The sequence below is a fragment of the Macrobrachium rosenbergii genome, chromosome 55 (genome assembly GCF_040412425.1).
Source record: "Macrobrachium rosenbergii isolate ZJJX-2024 chromosome 55, ASM4041242v1, whole genome shotgun sequence".
NCBI classification, from domain to species: Eukaryota; Metazoa; Arthropoda; class Malacostraca; order Decapoda; family Palaemonidae; genus Macrobrachium; species Macrobrachium rosenbergii.
Window position 1 is genome coordinate 55407086 of NC_089795.1, and position 18485 is coordinate 55425570.

Below are 18485 nucleotides of genomic sequence, written 5' to 3' on the forward strand. Positions count from 1 at the left end.
ACGCTACTACATAACAAAGCCTGAAAGATCAACATCTGTAAAGAAGTAATCTTTTTAAATGAATAGCAGATATAAACAGAAAGAATAATAAAAGGGAACACTACAAGGGGGGACCTCCTCTGCTTTTCCCAGTGTGCAGACTGGTGGGCCGGCATCACCTTTCCGGGACCCTGGCACTGTTCCCTTGCAAAAACATGCAAAAAATGAGGCAGAGCCTGCACGCTGAGCACTCACTCTCTCTCGTTGGGCCGGGTCCAGATCTGTAGCCCAGGAACCCCTACCGGTGTCATAGGGGTCCGTGGAACCTTGTGCAGCAGTAGAAGAGTCTTTACCAACCCTGGAAGTGTCTTCACAGGACTGGTACCAGTGACATAGGAGTCTGTGGGATCTTGTGCACCTGTAGCTCCCATGACACGGGGTCCATGTAGCCCCATGCAACAGTTGCTTCTGATACAGGGGGGTACATGGAATCCTGTGCAGCGGTAGAAGGTTCTTTACTGGCTTGGGAAGGTGACCTCCCTGGACCCGTTTAGGTGACACGGGGTCTGTGGAAGCCCATGCTCGTGTGGCATGGGGTCTGTAGAACCTCATAAAGTGGTTCCTGTGCATGAAGACAGAACTGGGAGAACATGTGAGAGATCTCTTAGCCTCTTCCATGGAAGAAGGCTGACCATTAGAGGCCCTAAGGGCCTTCTTACGGCTGGGAGAAGAAACGTTCTTCCTCCACTTGGAAGCTTTGGAAGAAAAAGGGGAGGGGGCATCAGCACACAACAAAGATGAAGACATATGACAACAACTTTTTCTTTGACCTCTTCTTGCAGTCACGGCAGGCCTTCTCAAGAAGGCTTGGAGGACATCTCCCCAATGGGAAGACGGAGGGAGCACTGCAGGGCACACAGCAGGATGCATGACTGTAGGAACCACCGCTGTAGTGGTAGCCTTAGATCCGGTCAGCATTGCAACCACTGCCATAGTAACGGTCACATAAGCAGCAGTCACAGGAGGGCATCAGAGGCCCTCATGTGAGAAATCAAGCCCTGCACATAATGCTCCCTAAGGAGGGCCATAGCTCCCTAAGCCCCTCAGGCTCCACCAAGCCTGCCCCTTGATTTGGGACCACCTTGACATGGTGAGGGGGCTCTTGACCCCCAGGAATCTTGTTCCTGGGTTTGAGTCCAAGAGTTCCATATACCATTATATTTTTCTTTGAATTAATTTTTGTGGAATTTTCCACTTTTGCTAAAATTTATTGGACCTGATAAACAGGAAAAAATATCCTAACTGGGATTGGGTTTATATCCGAAGCTAAATAGCAGGAACTGTGGTAGGACCATCAGATGCCTGATAATATTGGGACCTGACAGATATCAAGCGGAACTATTCTATAGGGCTGGACCATGGATTCCAGGGGGGGTCCGGTTCTGGGGATAGGACTCTCAGCATTCTATCTGGTTTGCCCACAACATGATTAGAGTGGGGATGATAGCATTCTCGTAATACCTTCGGTATTAGCAAGCAGGTTTGGCTTACACTTGGGCCACTATAATCATGTGCCATCCCTTGTGGGGTAGGGTAGGGACACGGACATTTGGGAGTCAGTTCTCACTTGTGCCATTGGTGGAAGAATAAACCCCATGAAAGGCTGACGATATCTTTTTTAGGTTTTCAGGTTTATTATTATTTTTTTTTTTCTTTACCCCTCTCAAATCCATGTTTAGCATTTATAAGGATTTGAGTACCCCTGGACCCTCTGATGGTGCTGTTCTAGCAGAGATGACGACCTCTGCACCCGCCTTGGAGACTGAAACTTCTCCAAATATTGATGAACCAGGTGATCCAATTCAAGACAGCATCTCTCCTCTTCAACACCAGGGTAGCTGTCTGGTAGGCTAGGTAGTAGATGGCCCTACCTCCAGACAGCATCAGTCTCTTGAATATGTCTTCCTCTTCAGGGTTCACAGCACTCGAAGTGGGTGAGGAAGCGATCTTGGCCACTGAATGGGACCAGAGATCAATCCAAGAGACTGTCTGGAATGCTGCTATGGCAGTCAATTCCAGCACCGCTGTCACCTGCTATGAGAGGGTGATTTCCTCTGCACGGAGTTAGTCCAGTGACAGACCTGGGCTCTGGCAAACCAGGTCTGGGTCAACCTGTTTATTCGACAGGTTTCTCCGATGACACTTGGTATCTCTTTTGGCGAGTGAGAACCCCCGGGCAACCTCTCTGCCACTCGAGCATACGACCAGTCCGGTGTGAGGACTGTACCCAAAACACAAGCTTTCATGGATGGGAAGGCGAACATTCCCAGAATTGAACCCTAGACCTGTCCAACTCTCAGTATACCCCTAAGAGGTGGAGTGGGGACAGATGAGCATCCTTCACGGACCTACCGGAGGTCGAAGCCCCGATAGGTGAAGAAGGCTGTGAGTGGTCATCATCAGGGTGCTAAAGAAATACCACAAAACCTTTACTGCCTGCAGTATGCCAAATAAGAAATAATGTTGGTAAAGTAATACTGTACTTCTTAAAAGCAGTAGGTATGATAACCAGCCTTGCTTTCAAGTATACACTCCATGACTCTTATAAGGACTAATGCCACTTCATTTTTTTTTTTGTCAATCTGAATTGGTCTACTGTTTCCATCAGCAGTAGACTGAGCATTGGTATAATGAAAACTGATGTACTGTTTCTTTCTGAAGAAAAATTTGTTATCACATGGTAAAGGATTTGGACTTGAGTAGCAAAGCTTGGCAACAACAGATGCTTTTCTATCATGAAATATACTCTTAACTATAAAACCTGGATTTATAACTTCATGAAAAAAAAATTCAGGCCCCATGACATTAATATTGTAAAACCACATTTTAAGTTGAACTAGAGCTAAAAAGTAACTCGCTAAAATTTACAGTCATCTCTTTTGACTGAAAACAAATTAAGCAAGTGTGGTACACACACATGCGTGCAATATCTCCCTCTCCCTCTTTCCAGATAAATATATTTTCTTCAGTAAAACTACCTGCAACAGGTGAAACCTACATACCTCCACTACTGCCACTGCACACACTAGTCTTTTGCACTGGTCCACTTGTTGACTTATAGATATGTTCAAACCTGAAAAAATTATAATAACCTCATGAATTATCTAGCATTATTTCTTGAAAATGACTTGCTACTGTATTACCTTGTACGCTGAGCTACACAGTACCTCAGTAAAAATATATAATCTTAAAAATAAAATCTTTTTTATACAAACCACCACTTATGTTAAGCCAACATCTGTGATATTTACAAATCCTAGACATCTCATCCTTGACTTAAGGTAAGATGAACATTTGCAGACTGGGGAGCAGCACTGCGCATAAGCCCCATTGATCCTTAAGCCCCAAGAAAGCAGCAACATCTCACAAACTGGCAAAGATCCCTCACACATCCCAACTGTGCTCTGGAACATTTTCAAAGACCGTGAAGATGAAATGTTGCAGTTATCTGCTGAGGAAAGCTAAATGTCTAGTCTTAAGCTCCTGTAAAAAGTTTATCCCTCAAATTTATTCAGTTAGGCATAATTGTTAAAATTGCTAGCAGGTGCACCTGTCAAGGTGGGGATTTTGGATTTAGACTACGACTTGCCTTCTGCTTTTGCTGTCAACTTGACAATTTTTAAATCTCATTAACTGGGAATTTATCTAAAAAGCATTAGTCAATTTTTTTTAATCAGTATACTGTACTGTATTTAGATAATTTTTTAGCCTAACTTTTTGGTTACAAAATGTGACTTGGAGTTTCCGGGTATGGCTTAGTTTTAAATTAAATAAATATCCCATGTTTATTATACTACGGCTCTAATAATTTGGAAGCACTTTAAATGAAGTATACACTACAGTATATAAATTTCCCCCGTTATCTTTAATATCGGGTTTTTGTGTTGTAGGGGAATGGAAAATGTGTTTACGGAGATCTACTCTTAGTATGTATTATTCCACCAGGTAGTGATGTCACAACTTTTTTTTAAATAGCCTAAGAAGTAAAATATGGCTCTACTGTACCTAATAACTGAAATTAACAGTTTCAATGATATATTAGTTACCAGTGTAATAAGAGGAGCCAGAACATTTAAATAATTGCAACAGCAAATGAAAGCTGAAGAGTACAGTACCATCCAATGTAATATGAATAGTTAGTGTCAACTGGTTAGGCAAGTTTCAATTGTGTAGAAAAATCTCACTGAGCATTATTTAGATAGCTGAGGTATAGTACCACCTGTTATAATATTGGTGGTACTTTAATGTTGATTTGTTAGGTCAGTTTCAATTATTTAAAAATGCATCTCATTGAGTGTTATATGGTCAAAAATAACTTAAACACAGCACCAATCAATTTTTGTTAGGCTATTGTTCATTATAAAAATACGCTAGTCTACAAATTTCAGAAATAATCCCGATACTCCCATTCAACTTACAACAGACATGGTAAAAAAAAAAAAAAGATAAAAAGAAAATAGTTCCCATCTTAAATTTTGTGTTACCCAATAAGTTTATAATGGTGGTATTTTAAATAAGATTTGCTAGGCTAGCCTTTAACCCTTAAACGCCGAGCCCCTATGTACAAAAACGTCTCCCGTATGCCGGCAGCGTTCAGTGAGTTAGCGCCGAAGCGGAAAAAAAGTTTTTTTCAAAAAATCACAGCACGCTTAGTTTTTAAGATTAAGAGTTCATTTTTGGCTCATTTTTTTGTCATTGCCTGAAGTTTAGTATGCAACCATCAGAAATGGAAAAAATATCATTATCATATATAAATATTGAAATATATGACAGCGCAAAAAAAATTTTTCATATATAATTTTATACAAATCGCTGTGAGCAAAATGGTTAAAGCTAACAAGGTTATTTTGTTTTTCTTTGTATTGTACACTAAATTGCAATGATTTTGGTATATAACAAATTGTAAAACGATCAAAAGCAACACAGAGAAAATATTATCACAAAATGATGCATGAATTCGTAACGTGACGTAAAAAAATGTTTTTTAAAATTCACCATAAATCGAAATATTGTGCTAGAGACTTCCTGTTTTGTTGAAAAATGAAGCTAATTGATTGAATATTACTAGACTGTAAGTGTTTTAGCTTACAATTGCAGTTTTCGACCATTTCGGTCGAGTTAAAGTTGACCGAAAGTCGAATTTTTTCTATTTATCGTAATTTATATGAAAATATTTCAAAACTGATATAAGCTACAACCATGAGTTATTTTCTGTTGTATTGTACATGAAATTGCGCATATTTTCATATAAAAACTTTATGTAATGACTAATATAAAACTGTGCAAATATTATGACAACGTGACGAAAGAATTTCTGAGATGTTGGCGAGTTACGGCGCAGAGCGCAAGGAAAATGTTTTTTCCCAAAATTCACCATAAATCGAAATATTGTGCTAGAGACTTCCAATTTATTGCAAAATGAAGGTAAACGATTGAATATTACTAGAATGTAAGAGTTTTAGCTTACAATTGCGTTTTTACCATTTCGGTCCAAGTTAAAGTTGACCCGAAGGTTGAAACACAGCAGTTATCGTGATTTATGTGAAAATATTTCAAAACTGATAAAGCTACAACCATGAGCTATTTTCTGTTGTATTCTACATGAAATTGCGCACATTTTCACATATAAAAGTTTATGTAACGACTAATGTTTTTTCTTGGCAGGACTGAGATTACCCTTCTTTACTTGTTAATATATTAGACTATTTGTACCTGGTAATGGTACCTCTAATTAAATTATGATTTATAGGAATGACATGGACACATTAATTATACTATCTCTCTCACCCAGCTGTCATGGCCATATTTACAAAAGTGTCAGTTCGTTTCATGCCAGTGTGTTCTGCTTATCTGATAGGTGTATATGGCACGCATTTGACCATTTCTCATGGCTTTTGTCTTTCTTTACTACAGTTACTAATATGCTAAACCCAAAGGTTGCTTTCCCCAACATAAACCGACATACCACCTGCCATCAGTTGAGTTTAGGTAGTTTTTGGACATGTGCAAAATAAGCAACATGCTCCTGGCAGCAAACCATGAAGGCAAGGTTTAATTTAGACTAGCCCTTAAGTCTAAGGTTTCAGAGGGAGCATAGTGGGAGAAGAGTACATATGTCTTTCTGGCAGAGCTCTTGCCGAGAGCATTCCCCTCTGTTTCCAAGCAGATTCCATGTCCTGGCCAAAATGCCAAGATACTGAAATTGACAATCCTCCTGTATGACTCCTGATCCAATGGAGATCAAGAGTCATACACTGGAACAGATGTCTCAATATCGGGCATGAAGTGAACCTTGCCAATGAACTTTTCCTTCCTGAATCTGGAAGACACCGGGGCATTAACTTTGTTTTTGCATAGGAGGGATCCTTTAAAAGAATATGTAACGAGGCTCCCATATACAATAATGTGATGTTAAGGACCCTAACAGGGCTACTCTCCTCTCCCTGAAGTAGTTTTTTTACTCGTGCAATAACCTGATGTTGAGAAGGAACCTCAATAGGGCCCACCCTTCTAACCCTGAAGTTCCTGTCCCTTCCAGGGACTATGGTCTTTCATTAATTAGACTTCAAAGCCTTTGCCTGGCAGTGATAATGTGGCTACCCAGGCCAAACTTCCCAAGGACAGTGGTACATAATAAGGAAAGTATGCCTGAGGCTTTTTAAGAAATTCTGAATGAGATAACGCATAGTATCTGGGAAGCCCTCAATACTAAGCACCACTACTGTACATAAGTATTGCTGTTGAGGATTCCCAGTGGGAATTCAAATAACCTCTGAACACTGAGTCAGAGGCTATCTTCAAAACTTTTTAAAGTCCTCCAAAGAGAGACTAGAAAATCTTCAAAAGTCACCTGTGCAGGGATTAATCTTTACATGAAAAAATTTAGTTCCTGGGAGCAAGCTAACAAAAAATCTAAGGATAAAGAGAAATGAAGACTGTTGCTTAAAGCCGCCACTAATATTCAGTTATACCTGCACAGTTATGACTGCACAGTCGACCTGTGCAGGCAAACCTTCACCACTAACAATACAGTCTTTTTCCTCAGTCCTCGTAGCAGCCACAGCATCAAAATATGATGCTCTAGCTGTAATTGGCTTGCTGATAGCATAAAAATCATAAGCATCAAGTAAGACATCCAGTGAAGAGTGGTTGAAAAAACAAATTCCATACTCCCGTGTGAATTTGTTAAAAGGGCTTAAATTTACCCCAAAGGACTTTTATACTGTTTACTGAATAATTTACACGGAGCAGGAGCAGGAACAAACATGGCAAAATATTGCAATTTATTCCAACACATTTTGCATTCAGATGAATGCATCTTCTGGGTTCTGTACAATAAATAATGACCAATATAAATTATATGAATTTGCAATTGTCTAAAAAATCATTTATACACTAATTAAAATGAAAACCAAAACTTCACACATACATAGAAGTACAGTAAAGACTGACAAAATTACACAAGAAATTAAAAGCACATATGTTGATTAAAAGTTCATATAAAAATAAAAAAAAATTTTTAAATTACAAAGTTAAGAAATATTTGAGGAGCACCGGGGGTCGAACTACCATGGCAAGAGATAAACAAAACCTAAAAGAATGTACACAAAAACAACAGGTTAAGAAAGGTACAAGGGCATGGAGGTGGACTGGGTGCAATTGCAGAACAAGTTGTTTGATGAAGAGACTCGAGGATCAATAACTCATTTGGGCTGGAACTTTGACCCACAATACTGTAATAAAATCGTCATATTTAATGGGAACTTTACATTTTTTGCTATGTTCACGTATAATGGACTGTTCAGGATTTGATAGTGAACATCCAGTACAGAAACTAACTCCCTTGTGGCAGTCTATGTGAACCCTCATCATCCTCTGAGAACCCACATAAGTTTCCAGACTACATCTGGGACAAAAGTATTTCTGAACTATACCAGAGGACATGAGGGGGTATAAACGATCATTAAATCGAAACAAGGAGCCAATTGTGAGTGGATTTATAGGAATAAGTTTAACATTTATTGAACCAACATATTTTTGTACAATGTTAGTAAATTCGGCCCTAAAGGAATCATTGTACAATATGGGAATCAGGCATAAAAGGGAAGCTTAGGAACATTTAACAGGATTATTTACAGGGTTATTAATAAAGTTTTGACTAGCGCTAATAAAATAAATAGTTCTAAGCTTCTCTTTTAAGCCCGATTCCCAAATTTGCACGATGATTCCTTTAGGGGCGAATTTACAAACACTATACAAAAATATTTTGGTGCATTAAATGTTAAACTCCCACTTCAACTCATCCAATGGAGATGAAGAGACTTTCCTTGGGAGAGAGGTCACTGAAATTTCCCTTCTGAATCAAGAAGATCTAGGGAACAGTCGTCTGCTTCACATGAGACAGATACCTCAGATGAAAATCTTGCCTCTCTCATGCAGTAATCAGATACTGAAGGGGACCATGGTAAAGTCCACCCAACCCCATCGGAAGTGTCTACCTTTTAGCATGCAGTGATTTGTCCTGGACTTCTATACTGCCAGACAGTGGTGATACAGCTGCCTTGGCTCAGTCAGTTGATGCAGGCTTCACTGATAGGAAAATTCTGCTTGCTGTACTTTTCAGAATTCCGGGAGGAAATCATGAGCAGTAATAAGCATGACCTTGCTACTGAGTGTCAGCATATCAGAGATGCTATCCATGACTCCCAAGAGGAATTCAGGCTTGTCCTGGTTATGGAATAGGATGTGATGTATAAAAATTTCTCATCCTTTAAACTAGAGGATACAGAGGATGCCCAGGTGGAGATTGGTTTTCTCACCAAAAAACTTATACCACAGGAACGAGGTGGCAAAAAGACCCCAAGCAGCTGAGTTCCCTGTTGAAACCAGAATGGGTTATAAGAGACAGCCTACTCACTCCCAGAGCTCCAACTGGTAATAATAACTAGACCGTCGGACTATACAACCTAAAATCAGTGTGCAGTACGGGCACCAATATCCGCCCGCGGCGAGATGCCTCAGTGTGCATCCTTTCACCAAGTGGAAAATTGGTTATGAAATTTACAAATAATTCATTGTAATTCATCCACATAATTAACCAGTCTATAGCTCATTTGTTAGATCGACATCTATTCAGGTTGGGAATACAAAAAGACAATCCGTTTTGTTTTACCTCAGGTTTTGACACTACAGCCTTCGATTTGCTGCAGCAAGAGATGAGTGTTGCCAAGTAACTATTACCCACTATAGAAATAATTACCTATTCACACTATAGTAAATCTTGCCATGGGTCTTCTCGCTTGTATACAAGTGGCAAGCTGTAGCACAAATGCAGTCTTGCAACCACAGGGACAATTCCATATCCTGCTGGCCATTATCAATTTGTTGAAGCCTAAACTGTGTAAGCATATCCATTCACTGCCTACCTGTTGGATGGGCAGAGCCTCATGATGTCAAGTTTACGTCACGAATGGTTTTAGGACCCTTGTCTGTGATTTTCTCAGTTCTGGCATTGGCAACTTCATTTTACTCTATAAATATCAAAACTATCAAACTTAGGTACTAAATAATACTCGCAAAAATTAGTTAGGCTTATAAAATATACACTTGCCAACTTTCACCTTTATCCGATGCTTCGATGAAAAGGTGTTGCCAAAAAACCATGTTTCATGGGCTTTGAATTCCTTAACAGATTCCTGTCATTCCCTCAATTCAGTGGGCCCAATTCAACTATAACTCACATGCTCCAAAAGGCAGTCTTCTTGACTACTTTGGCATCAGCACCTAGTTGTCATTTGCTGTTGTCCCATGGTTTATTATTCCTGGCCTGGTATGAGAACATTTTAAAGGGAAAATCCCCTTTTCTTATAAGGGAACTCAGTATTTCAGATAAAATATTATGCCCAGTTCAAGCACTCAAGGTTAACCTACAGTAGATGTCAGGGCAAACATCCCAAACAAACCACTCTTTCCGCATGGGCAGTGAATTATATTAGTGTCCCTCATTAAAAAGGCAGGCCCTCACTCCTTTCCTAAGTTGCATGACATCCAAAAGGTGAGTACATCGTTAACTTTCTTTGGAAATATTTCCTTTGAAGAAGTATCCAAGTGTACTGGGTGGTTATTAGAGGCACTATTCCTGAACTGGGGTAGGTACTATAATCCTGTTGCTAGATTCTTGCCAACCACCACAGTAGGTCGTTTCTCACTTCTGTCGACAGAGGGACTTGCATGTGAAGGGAATCTCTTGCTGGAGACCAGTATTCCTTTAGTCTCCACTGTAAGGACCAAAGATGTAGTCGGCCATGTGGAACCAGCTTCTCCAAAGAAGTTAACAGGCCTAGCATAACCTGCCGCTGATGACACTAAAACACATAAGAGAAAACATGGGCATAGAAAAAAAAAAGACCTGCTTTAGGGAGGAGAGAAAGGAACGAGATATCCTCACTTAAAGGCAGTAGAAGAATAACTAAGGCATCAGGAGATCAAGCTTGGGTCAGTGGTGTCACCCTCCTGGTCCATGACAGATGCCAGAGGCCACCAATTCCTTGCATATACAATTATAGGTTTCCACCTGGCGCCAGAAGATTTATCACAATGTTAAGACCCAAGTTTGTTCTGCGTATGAACGAACAACCTAAAGTGCACCGCCACCAACTGCAAACTTGTTAACTAATTTCAAATGAATTTATGCAGAGGAAAAGTGGAGTACTGAATTTTGAAAACACTCACCTTTTATATATAGCATTGTCACTCACCTTTTATATATAGCATTGTCAGTTCTAGATGGTTCATGTAAATAATCTCCATAAGTATCAGTCATAGGAGGAAAAAATGATACTAAGGACAAGGTAGGGGCTGTGCTGTCTTCTTCCTCATCACTGACAGTACTTGCAATGGATAATTCATCTTCATCACTGGCTTCACTTTCAGTAGAACTAAAAATAAAAAGTTATGTCATTCAATCTAAGTTACCTTAATACACACACAAACAATAAAGATACATTTAGTAATAAAAGAACACACTGTAATTACATAATATAGTAACATAAAGAGGAGTAAAGCAGTCAAAACAATTACAAATACTTTACATGCAGAGTTGGACATAAGACATGGAAGAGGGTTAAAAGCCTTTACTGCAAAGTGGATATACAGACACAAATTTCAATTTAATCATTTCTTGACATACTACTAACAGAACACTACATTTAATCTGTCAGCTTCAGGGAAACTGGAGCTGCTTAACTTGGCTATGCAACTAAAACAAATTACCATGATAGATTGAGACACAGTATTGCAGATAACAAAAGCTCTCTCTCTGAGCCTTGGCTGGAAAACCTCCACTGTGAAGGTGTAAGGACAATGACCGTGAAACTTATGAAAGTGGGGCTGTTGCAGAAGCATCCTCCAGAAGGGAAAGACCCTGGGCCTCTCCATGATGAAACAGAAGAGGTCAGTAAACTACTTATGTTGGGGCCAAAACGAAGCAACGATAGTTATCTAAAAGTTTGATGATGCTTACAACTTTACATGGACCTTCCTGGGATACAGACACAAACATTTAGACTGTCCCAACATTGCACTTCAAGTTTTTGGGTCCATCTAAAGTGAGCAATTCATTGACTAGAGGTTGACTATAGGGGTACCCAGCACTTGCCAAACATGTTGTAAACGGCCTGTTTAGAGACCAATTTGACGAGAGGATCTAAAAGGTCTTCAAGACCTAAATTTCATAACCAATCAATCCATCAACCTACTGGAGTGCTGGTGACCATGTTTCAAGCTCTTGAAGTAACCTGGGTACTGACTACCAAGACAAGGATTTCTAAGACTGTGACAAACTGATTCTGCTGGTATCTCCCTGGTTCTTGGGGTAAATGATGGTGATAGTGCCTCAGGACATGACCCTCAATGCTTTTCCCTTCCAAGGATGCTGCAAATGCTTAGAGACATTTAGTTCCTAGAAATTTATATGCAAATGCTGGTCCTCTTGTGACTAAGAACCTCTCAAATGAAGCAGCCTAAAGCTAAACTGATACATCCAAGAACATGAGAACCACTAGTTCTTGAGGAAATACAGAAATTTGCCTTGCTGAAGAATCTCCTTCTGCCACCACTAATGGAGGTTCTGCAATGCCTTATCTGCTACTGGACTAGTAACTCCTTGAACACTGAAGATGCCCTGCAACAATTAGCTAGCTTGAGTTGGAAAGTTTTGACAAAGAGACAGCCAGGTGCTGAGTCTTGGCAGATAGTAATTGGTCTCCTGGTATCCTTTGAAGTGTTGGTCCCACACAACCATACCAACTTGAATTCCTGGTATGGTTGTGTGGGACCAACACTTCAAAGGATACTTGGAGACCAATTACTGTCTGCCAAGACTCAGCAACTGGCTGTCTCTTTGTCAAAACTGTCAGTTTGACAAAGAGACAATGAACCCTGTTCTCTGAAGGTTGGTGAGTGAGCTACTCCTGATTGGCAATCCACATCTCCATGTAAATGGCTTCCTTAGAAGGGCCACGTTGGAATTTCTTTCATTACACCTATAGATCCATGGAATGACAGAGCCTGAGGAGAATGGAAAGCAATGAAGTGAATCACTCCTTGACAAGGTCATAATTAGCCAGTAGTCATGGTAATGGCACAGATGAATCACTGCTATGTGGGATCATGTTGCAACAAGTTCTGGTAAACACTTGAGCCCTTGTCAACATGCCAAAGGAAAGGAAGTGGAACTAATAAGCCTTTCCTTCTCACATAAAATAAGAGAACTTCCTTAATGATGAGTAGTTGGGATGTGGAAGTATGTCCTTAAGATCCAGTGCGATCATAAAGTCCCCCTTCCTTACTGATCTTACAAACTTCATTGTCTTTATCCATAAAGATGTTATCTGAAGGAATCTCCTGAAACTCTTGGTGTCCATGACCATGAAAACCCCATGGTCCTGAGGAACTCACTGAAGAATCTTCTTCTGCTGCCACAACTGAGAGTTCCGCAGTAACTCATCTGTAAGTGGAACCAAGAACTCAGTGAACAATAAAGACAGATGACCAAAACTTTTAGCCTTTTCCAATACCAGAATACACAGAAAAACAGCTTCTGACACAGGAAACCCCAGTTTTGGTAGCTGCTATGGGTCCGTGACAAACTTGACTAATGTCAAGAGTTCTCTCATAGCCAGTCTTAGGCCAGAGTAGAGCTACTGTGGGCACAGTGTTGGAATGTAAATGGACCTGAAGGCAAGAAGGCTCTTTATCTTGCCTACAGTGGCTATCTTGATGATCACGATTCACCCATTCTTCTGCAGGTAGACTGAATCTTTGACACTGCTACTTGCCAGGTCTGTAAATGAAGCATAAACCAGAGATTCCTATTCCTTTTATGTCAAGGAAAGCATAGGGGTTTGAGAGGCCTTTCCTTACATCAAAACATGTTTTTAGTTAGTGTAGTTGCTGCTTGTCTCAAAGAAGCAGATAAAAGAAGAACATGTAATGAAATGGCCTATTTCCTAAAGACAGAACACCCAATTGCCTAGAAGAGAACAGTTAATGGCAAAAGTCTTGGGAGGGATCACCTATCCTCTTCTATTCGAGGTAGCAGTGTGGAATTAACAGTGAATAAAAAAGGATAAAGAAACTGTAGGTGTGTTAACCAAGACAATAAATTAGTCAACAACTGTCAGCATGGAATGTAGAATAATTACTCTGTTTTGATGATTCTCAAAAGAAACCAAGCACCACAGCCATGTGAGGGATCTTTTATTCAGTGCTTCTGTGAGAAATTACCAGCCAATACAGAGGGATACAAAACTGTACGTATGTTAACCATATGACAATCTGTGGGTATGTTAACCATATGGCATTAAGAAGACTTACCTAACAATGTTTGGATGGAATATGAGATAAGCACAATGTACCAGAAATATGGGGCTAGGATTTACCATACCACCTACTGACATGCATTGCTATTGAACCTCGTCAATCTCATGGCAGTAATATTTGAGAAACACTGTCTCTGATGATCCCCCACAAAGTCTGAAACTTCCTTAAAAGAGCAAGGAAAGTTTCCAAAGAAGCCAGTAAGCTGCTCAGCCTGAGGATGTTATGTACCTTACAGAAGGACTTGGGTCTGCCTTTTCAATATGGGACATTATGATGATTCTTAACCCATGCAGTGAGAGTGTCTTGTTAAGAGGTGGGGTGTAAGAAAAGAGAACCATCTGTGATGCTCTCTGTGACATCAAGGTAAACCTGGAGTGACAGGAATGGGCACAATGTTATGTTTATAACATCCACTTCCCACAAAACAATAGGGGATTTCCTCATCAAAAATTCCTCATTCTTGGTCAGGAATAATGGGCCAGGGGACACCAGGCTTGCGGACCATGAAGTATCGACCCTGTCTAAGAGAACCACGTTTGGTGATCTAGGCTCCTGATGACAAGGCAGTCAAGAAGATACCCCTCTGAAGCATGTGGGGTCCTGGTTATATTAGGACCACAAACTGAGGAGATGACAGGAGTTGCAGGATCTTATTCTAAGACCAGGTAATAGGAGCCCTTGCAGGGGTTGTTCTTTGCAAGAGCTGACTTTTATGATCCAAGCTCCTGATGCCGCGCCAGTTAAGAAGACAAATGTTGGTTGTGAACTGAGGAGGCAATAGGAACTGTAGATCCTTATCCAAGGAGCAGATAACAGGAGCTCTTATACTGGCTGGTCTTTGCAGTGCAAAGGACAGGAGGAGGGAGCTAATGACCTCAGCAGTGGTATGTATGCCAAACCCATAGAGCTAAGGTTCCAGTTGCTCAGCCTGGTATGTTATAATTGTGATAGTGGCAAGGCACTTGTCCTCACACAGGTGAATCAGAAAATTCAGAGCAGTTTCAACTGTAATTTCAACAGGGCTCTCTGTTTGTGGAGGTAGTACAACCACACTTGGCAAAGGAATTTGTATTATCGGACTGAGAAAGTTTATAAGTTTCTGCACCATATACCTAGCAGCGCTAGATGATAAATCTTTACAGTATAAGCCATACTTGTAAAATCCACACCTGAAGGTCATTGGTCAGAAGAGGCTTTGGGGACACTTTTCCTCCTTTTTGGGACAGAACATCACTTGAAAATGCAATTAACTTTCTCATCTGTTGCTGTAGTAGAACAAACCTATGAATGATGGGCAAATTTGGAGCCACCATTTAGTAAGTTCCACTGAAGTCTAGCAGCTGGTTCAAAACCTTTTTGTGATCTGTGACAACGAAGGAAAGCAGTAGATTGCCCTCAGTGTGTTCCAGTCCTACAAGAATGTACATCTTACTACTGCCTGATTTTCCAGGTTTGTAGACACATACAGTGAGAGTTGATGGTTTGCTTATGTAACAAGCAGGTCCATCTCTATATGTGGAAGCAGGCTGATAATCACTTGGAAGGAGGGTATGCCCAACATGCACTTGGTTGACGGGGAGTGGACTGCTTCCTAGTGCTATTTCCTTTCTTGAGCCATCCACAGGATGGACAGCATGACTGCAATGAGAAGACCTGAGCAGGAGTCTTCTGGTACAAGTCACTGCTGTCATGTTATCCAGGACCAAAGTGTGTGGGTCCTTATCAAAGGCTTCAATTTTCTGTGAGACAGGAAGATGGCTATTAGTTCTAGGTAACTGATATGATAGCTCTTTAAAATGAGATGAACATCATCTAGCTACCTGATGTTCATCCCAGTGACCTCCCCAACTTGCCAAGTAGGATCCATGTGTACAACTACCTGCATGGCCTTCAGATGGAGTATCTTCCCAACCAACCTTGAGAGCCAGACTGAGTTCACTTCTTGAGACAGTTTGAGGACTGGATCCACCAGAGACACCAACTGTGAGAAGGCCCAAGATCCATCCAAACTGTTCTTGAGAAACAATGCACTGGGCCAGGAACCCTTGTAGATCATTCTTGATCTCGACCCGAGACTGGTTAGAGAACTCTGGATGCAAAGTATATCGAAGTGAAGTCCCAGCCATACAAAATGCCTCTTGTCCCTGTTCATCAGATTACCTTTTGACTGGAATCCGTCAACCACCATATGCAGTTTTCATGAGCACTCATCTCTGGTGAAGAGGAGATGGTGCCTCTCTTGGAGCTCAGATGTGGCTGTCCTGCCTGAGACTTTACCCACACCAAATTGCTGGGAAGCCTTGTTCAGTGAAGCTGTTTCTGTTCAAGGGGGTGGCTGAAACAAATAGCTTTATCTCTGCTACTGTCTCATGTCCCTAGTAACTGCAAACTTCTGAAAATCTGCATTAGCATGAAGCCCAACTTCAATGATGGGTCAGAAGGCTGGGGCTACCAAGAGGGGATGCTGATTCTCCAGAATGGCTGAAGTACCATAATTTCCATTAGCGGACACAACAGATGGGAGGATGACAGCCTCCTTTGGCAGTTTCTGTATTCTGGTCTGATGGAAAGAGGGACCATATACCATATCATATGGGGAAGGAGGCTCTGTCCTTAATTTCCATGTCTTCACCTTGATCATCATCTTTTGCTTGTTGACAAAGTATTTGCCATCTGGCAAAAAGATACACATCAATATGTCATCCCAAGAACTGTTGATATTAAAGTCTGGGGTGGGAACAAGTGTCCCTGATCTTCCTGGCTTGGGAAGGATAGAATCCGAGCTGGTCAGTGCTAGGATTTGTTGGTACTATGAGAAAAGGAGGGACATCACTATGGAAGCCAAACTCTGATCCTAACTAGGATCTGGGAGACAGATTCTTCTTCCTCCTAGCCTTGGGCTTATTTGTATCCTTCTCTAAGGACTTGCTTGCTCAGCAAGAACACCCACCTTCAAGTGAATGGCCTTTGAGGACTTTTTAGCCGCTCTCCTAAAGGATGAAAATGTCTTGGTGACAGTGTCCAAGGCTTCTCTAATTTACTGACAGGAATCTTCAATAACTTCCTGATTATGGTAGCACTCAGTATCAAGGGACTCCTTGAAACTGTGGAGATCTTACAAATCTCCTCCTTCAATTCTGCCCTGGCATGTGCTGGAATCTCCATATGAGGAGCATCCAGCTGGGAAGGTTGGACTAGGCCATTTACACTGCCACCATCCAGCAGAAAGGGAGTCTTTGGTGAATGAACAGAAATCACAGGAAAAATGGGAGGAATTTCAGGAGAAGGACTGGGTCCCTGTTGAGGTCCTCCTCAATGCCAGACTGTTGTTTGTGTTATATGTATTACAATACAAGTTGCAAATCCAACTTGCGTATAACTGGACAGTAAGGGTCAACAGAGAGGATCTCTTATAAGTTAGGGATTTTCTGTAATACTGAAAATATCTTCAATCTTTGTGTTAACTTATGGTGGTGTATCACTGTACTCTTCGAAAAGTTTGTTTTCCTATACTGTACTGTATTCACACACCTGCAAGTTACTTTTATAACATACGTACTAAGGTCTAACATGTTTTAATTTAATTTTTATCTCAGTAGAGTTTTAATACTTTCTTACTCACTGTATGTATTGAAAGAATTTACTTTTTCAGGCAGAGACACTAGCCCATTTGTTTCTATCATTCTGCAATCACCTTCCTGCGTTATCTTCTTTTGGTTGTCATTGTATGAACTTTAGAAAAAATATTTCCTAAATCCACGTGTTTTTTATCTACAAATATTACAGTAGTGTTCTATGCTATTTATTTGCCCACAATTCATTTTGCACTACTCTTGTCAAGTTCACAGGTTGCATCACAAGATTATACTGTATCAGCAAAATGTTTATTTTGCTAATAAAGTATATTTATCCATTAAAATGTTTTTGACTGGTGGTTTTGTATGATTGTACAAAACCACCAGTCAAAAACATTCTACTGGATAAATAACTTTTTCTGAAGTGTAAGTTGTCTTTTGCAAAGAAAATCAACTTTACTAACTTTCTATATGAACTGTGCAACCCACCTTGTGCCACTGGATGTAGTAGATGATGTTGAAGCCTGACCAGTCATGTTTGGATTTTTGGGAGATGGGGATCCTGAGTTCACGGTTCGGGACAATTCTTCTTGCCGTTTTCCAGGACGGCGACGAACGCTAAATGGACTTTCATCTGTTGTAAAGTTTGGCATGTAGTCCCTAAAATTTACATATAAATCATAAATAATGTATTTACAATGCAATATTAAAAACTTCAATAAATTTTTATTTCAAAAGTTACAATTGCTCTAAACTTCAATCAGTTTTATACTCTAGCAACAAACATTTTACTTTACTTAAGCTATACAGTATTGCATATAAGGTCAAGTCTTCCTCTTCACGGAGAAAGACTTGAACTTATATGCCAGTCATTACAATAATCTTGTTTATTCATTAAATCATGAATATCATTCATGACTCAGCACTTGAACTGAAGTGGAAGCAACCATAGGGGTTGGAAAGAGAGTGGTCTAAGTAGATCACGCCCTT

General features: G+C 40.4%; 1 protein-coding gene across 1 annotated transcript in view; it reads right to left on the reverse strand.

Annotated features, from left to right (window-relative positions):
- FIG4 (polyphosphoinositide phosphatase FIG4) overlaps window positions 1-18485 on the reverse strand; it is a 147008-nt gene that overhangs the window by 4097 nt on the left and 124426 nt on the right. The window contains 3 exon segments of the mRNA XM_067099669.1: window positions 3042-3112; window positions 10797-10976; window positions 17985-18155. Coding sequence (XP_066955770.1) covers window positions 3042-3112; window positions 10797-10976; window positions 17985-18155 — 422 coding nt within the window.